This window comes from Seriola lalandi, unplaced genomic scaffold (assembly GCF_002814215.2).
Source record: "Seriola lalandi dorsalis isolate HSWRI2012SDOR001 ecotype SW California unplaced genomic scaffold, Sedor1 jcf7180002055008, whole genome shotgun sequence".
In the NCBI taxonomy this organism is placed as follows: domain Eukaryota; kingdom Metazoa; phylum Chordata; class Actinopteri; order Carangiformes; family Carangidae; genus Seriola; species Seriola lalandi.
The window spans coordinates 251,308-257,830 of NW_019525551.1; the positions used below are offsets into that span (position 1 = coordinate 251,308).

At 44.1% G+C, this 6,523-nt stretch overlaps 1 protein-coding gene across 1 annotated transcript in view; it reads right to left on the reverse strand.

The window, feature by feature from the left end:
• Nucleotides 1-6,389, reverse strand: part of septin12 (septin 12) — a 70,790-nt gene extending 64,401 nt beyond the window's left edge. The window contains exon 1 of the mRNA XM_023397286.2: nucleotides 6,184-6,389. Within this exon, the coding sequence (XP_023253054.1) occupies nucleotides 6,184-6,238 (55 nt within the window). The 5' untranslated portion in view covers nucleotides 6,239-6,389. The remainder of the gene's footprint in view (nucleotides 1-6,183) is intronic.
• Between the last annotated feature and the right edge of the window lie 134 nt (nucleotides 6,390-6,523).

The following is a 6,523-nucleotide window of genomic DNA, read 5'->3' on the forward strand; positions in this document are numbered from 1 at the left end:
GTGTGTGTGTGTTCATGTGCTTTACAACACACACACACACATTCTATTTCTATGATTTTATTTTTTATTCATGCACAGCTCAGACGTCCACCATTAAACAGAAAACACACACTGATGTGTTGACTGTTGCGCTCCACTGCGTTAATGCAGACTGGAATGTCAGAGGGGACCAGCACTTGTCATGAGCAAAGACAACGGGGTGTTTGTGTGTGTGTGTGTGTGTGTGTGTGTGTGTGTGTGTGTGTGTGTGTGGTCACTGGGTCAGTAAGTCATGGGACCCTCTCTGATCTTTGCAGGGTTCGTGCCCTGCTGCAGTGCAGTACCAGGATGTGACAGGGCTGGGAGGGGCAGCTCTCAGCCCTCCTGACCTCCTCTAATCTCCAATGTCATCCGAAGGCCGGGACGCCCTCCTGCCTCTCCCTTCAATCAACTGTACACCTTCCACCTAGTCTGCTGATTCTCACAAGTGACCCCAGATTGTTATTGTCAGAATAAGCTGGGCCTCATTATTTGCCATGTTAGTGGTAATATCCATGTTCTAGGACTTGATTGTTGCCTGCACGTCCACAGGTTTTCAACCGCAAATATCTGCATATTAATGATAGAGGACACGGTCAAGTGCAGCACACTGGTGACTTCATGTAGCTTTCTACCAGTCAACATGAGTCGCTCACACTGAACTGAACAGACAGCCGATCCTGTTTCTTTACAGCACACACACACTGACACTGAGAAATAAGACGGTTGTGAAGAGAAAACAATGGCTGCAGTGGCTTTTTCCCATAGACTGTAAATAACAACCACTCCTCCAACCTGAACAACCACACAGGGTGTTTTTCTTCAACCCTGTTGACATGGTTACCATAGTAAACACGAGAGTGGCCTACCAACCTTTGTCACAATGGTAACTATTATAACGGACATGGCTTGGTTGGGTTTAGTAAGAGATCTTCATTTGAGTTAAATGAAGTACTTCCTTAACGTTAGTTACAGTAGTAACAACATGGTTAACTTTGTCAAACACTCATGGTTATAGAAACAAGATAAAAAGCTACTTTGACATGGGAATCGAACACCACTCTCCTGTGTCATATTCATCCATCCACCACAACCTCCTCCTGACGAGGACTTCATCTCTCTTTATGTAACCGCACCTTTCCCTTCGCTCCTGTCATCATTACTGCAACCACTAGATGTCGCCTAGCAACAAAACGTAACTATGGGTCATAATAACCTGCTGCACAGATGACTTATGGGCTCGTATTTTCCAGGAGGATAGTGTTGTAAATAAAGATGGACGTAGCCTCTGTGACGTCGCACACAGGTTTCTGAAGAGCAGTTCTGAAGCTCAGAGTGAGTTGCTCCACAGTTGCCATCTTGGCAGAGCCGGACTCCGCCCCTAACTCCCAGCTAATCCAAAAATGGGCAAAGAGGTGGGGTTTGTGTGGAGCCGAGACTTTGCTGCATGCCAGTTTATGGCAAGAATACGCTCACCCACCTGTCACTCATAGAGGCCACGCCCCTCAATTATACAGAACTTTAAGCCTAATAAAATGTAAGCGAGGCTCTAGTGGTCATTAGAGAAACTGCAGTTTTTGGTATTTCAGTGTTGCCTTCATTTTTCAACCTCTGAGGTTGCTGCTTGGTTTTTACACTTTTTTTTTTACTATCCAAAGGCTTTTATTATGTCCTGCCACAATTAGGACTGAGCATCATTCAAAACTTTTCAATATCAGTACTGATACTGAGACCTTGACTTCAATTCTTATCGATCATTTTTTCGATATCACTTTTATCAGAGGAAATTATAACACACATCACAGTACAAATGTAAGTTTTAGTTTAGTTTTATTTTGAAGCTCAATCTCTTTACTCACTCAGATTAAATCACCAGCATTATTAGATCCTGGTCCAAGTATGCTGCATGCTGATTGGCTCACTGAGGCTGATGAGATTTACTCATTTACTCCTGAGCTATAGAATAACAAGGCTAATGGCACACTCGGGCACAAATCCTCTAGGCAGGCGAGTCCCGGGTTCGACTCCCGGCCGGCCAGACTCTTGGCTGCATGTCATTCCCCTTCTCTCTGTCCCATTTCCTGTCACTCTCCACTATCCTGTCAACTAATAAAGGCATAAAATGGCCAAAAAAGCATTTCCTAAATCCTCAACAGAATCAAACCAAATTCAGTGGATCCATAATAGTACTGAACTTTGATAGTCAGGTAAACAACAACATGAGGTGTGTGACGTCGCCCACAACCTTCACATAGAGCCAGAGCTTCACTCATGAAACTGTCAATTCAGGATCTAAAAATTGTGTGCAAAGTGACACTGAAAGTCTACACACAGCAAACTGTTGGACATAAACTGATTATAAAACTCAGGGCTGTGACTCAGTTGATGTACGCAGGTGATTCTGTTCTGCTCTTTAATGAGAACAATCACATTGGACAGTTGGAGCTATTGAAACATCATTTCACGGTTTCAGTGTGAATCAGATCTGCTGTAGAGGCACACAGCAGAGTCACATGGCTTTACATGGTGGGCTCTTAACCATCTGATTAAAACAGAAGCTGGCACCACCTTTTACCCAGCATTCCACAGCTGGCCGGCCGTCAACAAACGCTGCCCTGTTACCAAATCAAATTTAGATTTGGTCACATCTGATGATCCTTTTCCGAGGCCGAGCTGCTGCTGCTGCTGGAGGACCCGGGGTCACGGAGAGGTGACCGCCCGTCACACACAGGTGAGTGTGGAGCCTCTGCGGTTGGCGAGGACAGAGCGACCTGCGTTGTAGGTGTAAAGGCTCTGACTGTCCTGTGTCAATCAGACAACATGCGTGCAACAGCAACTACAGTGGCGATCTGCGGCTGAGGGCTATACGCCAATTTGTTTAGAGGCACAAATCAACACCTGTCTAAACAGAAGAATGTGGAGAGAGAGTAAGAATGAATGGAGAGGGGGGCGGCTTTTGTTGTGGTGTCCCTGCGGGGTCCCGGGACATGATGGATCACCCTGAGCAAGAAACAGAGTCTGTTCTCTGAGATGTCATCTCCCCCCTCACTGTCCTCTCTCTGAGGATAAATCGTTTTTCAACATTTGAATGTTTTCTCCATTCATGCCTGATTCACACTGTCTCAGAGAGTGTCACTGTTAAATCGTTTATCCCTCACAGTGCTGATGAGTTTATGTTTACAGTGTCAGATGTTGCTCATTACACTTCCTATTCTTAATAACCACATGGACCCTGATAATGAATGTGTTTTTATGCTGTGTGTTAGGGCTGAACCCGTAACAGTCACTGTTACAGACAGTCAGCCAGGAGACCTATTTCTAACAGTGTGATGGTTACACAGAGCAGCAGAGTGACAGGCTGTAAACTTCACTAACCGAGTCTTGTCTCACAATGACCGAACCACAGAGAGGCGTGGTGGAAACGTGTCTGCTGGTTCGCTACGACAAGCTCCTCAAACAACGTGAAGCTTCCTGGGTCTACACTCTCCAAACATTAGGGCTGTCACTTTTTCAAAAAAAATCAAGATCCAACAAATTCGTAAAATGAGCCCCAATGTGTTCCAATTGATTTGAATCCTCTCGCACCGACTTCCCCCAAACAACTCATCACCACATTATTAGCGTGACTTTATACATTTTTTATGGCTGTATTAACTCATTTTTTTCTTTATGCCTGCCACTTCTACCTTGCTCTCAATAGAACATTTAAATAAAAAGTGCCGCACTTTTCATTCAGTGAAACTCAAAGTCTCAAAGTGCAACAGTAACATAGAGCACACAGTAGGACAGACAACAGGAGGGAGCTCCCACACCTTTGAACTAAAAATGTAGCGAACCGATAGTCAAACGATCCAACCTAATTTCTCATATTATTTGCCTGAAACACAAGTCTATCAATATGATCCGGATCAAGTTTTTCTCTCTTTTTGTTAACCATACTACCTGCTGGTGGTCTGATGCACTTATAGAGACTGCAGCCTAAATGTCCAACAGGTCATTACAGCTCCAATATGAACCTTTCACTCCACGTTCAAACAAATGTTTGAATTTTGAATAAAAAGTGACAGCCGTACCAAACATTAGCTCCTAAGGGTCTAAATGATGAACTCCTTCTTAACATGCTTCTATGAGTCCTGACACGGAGTATTCTTTAAATATCTTTTGTAAATAGATTTCTTTGTACTTTACAATAGGCCTCTGTTCCAAGATTTATTTGAGGGCGTTCCTATCCAGCTCCAGACAGCTCTGGATATGCAGGTATATGAATATGAATATATACCTTCTGGTTTCTTCTTTCATGTAACCTGATTTTTGTGTTAATGTTGCACCAATCTCTGGACATTATATTTATATGACGTGTATTGTAGAGGACTGGAACACATTCATTTTTACGAATTATATTTTTATTAACTTACCTGTTCAATTTATGTGGTGTTTCCAATCCTCTATGTATTGAACTGTTATATGTTACATACTGAGTTGATATCAGTGTATTGTTATCTTCCACTTCACATGGGGTAAGGAGATTGGCTGCCGAGTCAGCCACTCCTGTTGGAGATGGCTCCTTATTGTTGGAAAGCCGTTTGCCTGATGAAGGTGTAAGACCAAAACGCTGCATCAAATTGTTTGTTGCAAGTCAGACAGTGTGCAGGATTTTTTTGATGGTCATAACTGAGCTCTGACCAGGACGCACACTTAAACTTTCCCTGACTGTGTGGACATCTGACATCACAGGTGATTAACGAGGCTTTCTAACATCTCACGGGTTCAACGTGAGAGGCATGCAGGCTGATGTAGGAGCGTAGTGAGGGGGCAGGTGTGATGAACTGAACACTGACTGACCAGGAGCTACAGCGCGCTGAAGGAAACATATGAGCAATAATGTCAAGTGCTTGTAAAATCGAAATGTCTATATATAAGAAAAAGCGTGAAGCACAATCATATGACAGACTAATGTACTGCAAATGCCTCGCCCCCTCCCCCACCCACAGACTGGCAGCATTAGTCAGAAGTGCAGACTGAGCTGGGGACAGCACGATGATGTGTTGGATAAACACTGGCTGATATATGGTTTCATGGTTTTATAACAGCTTCAAGAATCCAATCAAAGGTATCCATAATGAGCCTAATTCATCAGAGCCAATAGAAAACAGTCTTCTGTGAGGCCCACATCGTCTTTTAAAGATAGTTCTTTTTTTTATTGCTTTTTTTATTCTAATAATTGTGCCATTTTCTTTTTATATCTGTGTATTGTTGAATACACACTTTTATGAAAAGACAAATTAAATGATCTTTTATATGCATTTATATATTTATATATATATATTTTTTTTTTTATAAAAAAGTCAGAAAAAGTGGGTGAGAGTCTGGCCCCGGGTTAGTGGAGCTGATGTTCAGCTGAGGGGCCTCTGAGCCACGTCAGGGCAGATCTAACAGAGACCGAGTCTTTGAAGCTCAGCCAGCTCATTCACAGCTGAATTTACTGCTGCTAAAAGATACTATTGTCTGTTGATGGGATGCACTTATTGCACACACACACACACACACACACACACACACACACACACACACACTGAGGAGCTTTTCAAGGCTTTGCTCACACTGTGTTATTAGTGCTGCTCTCTTACTTGTGCAGGCTGTTTTACATCTGACTCCAGTAATTACACTGAGTCTGACTCAAACACTTTCAGGTGATTCAGACTATTTACTGCTGTAAGATGAAATGAAAAGATGTAAAGACAGAAGTATATCCAGCCATCCTAATACTTCAATACAACTGCTGTAAGTGTAATCACACAGACTAACTAGTTCTGCTTAACTAATCTACCAACTGTTTTTCCATTAATCCACTGTCTGGTCCATTAGACAGAGGAAAGTGTCCCTGGTAATTGTCATTTCATTCAACTTTGATTAGTTGATCTACATTTTCTGCTCATCTGTTCACGGATGGATCTTCACTGCAGGCTAAATGAGGCTGTATTGTGGTGCGTTTTCAGCACATAGCCTGGTTCAAACTTCCCAAGAAGAGAGTAAAACCCTATGAGGCGGTTGTGGAGCCGTTCACCGCTGCAGCCCTGATGCGGACTCTGGTGCAGGGTTTGTCTTGGTTTTTAATAGGAGCCAGCAGAGCGGCAGTAAAGCAATTCAACACTCCAAACGACATACCTTCAAAATCTGATAAAATCCCTTCGAGGTGGTCGTTGACGGAGAGCTCCGACATCCTGTGTGTGATCCGAGTCCGAGGACTGAAGCACCGAGGAAAACTCTGGTCCTATGAGACACTACGTGAACCGGGTCCGCGTCTGGTTCTCTGCGGGACTGACTGAGCCGAACTGAACTGGTGATGTGTGTGTGAGTGTGTGTGAGTGTCCTCACTGTCCAGCAGCACCGGTGAGGGGCGGAGGGGGTGTAAGTGGCCCAGCCCCCCTGCTCGCTCGCTCGCTCGGCTGCCTGCAGCCATGGACCCGGGGGGTGCGGGACTGGGCGGGGGAAGCGGCTGGGGGGG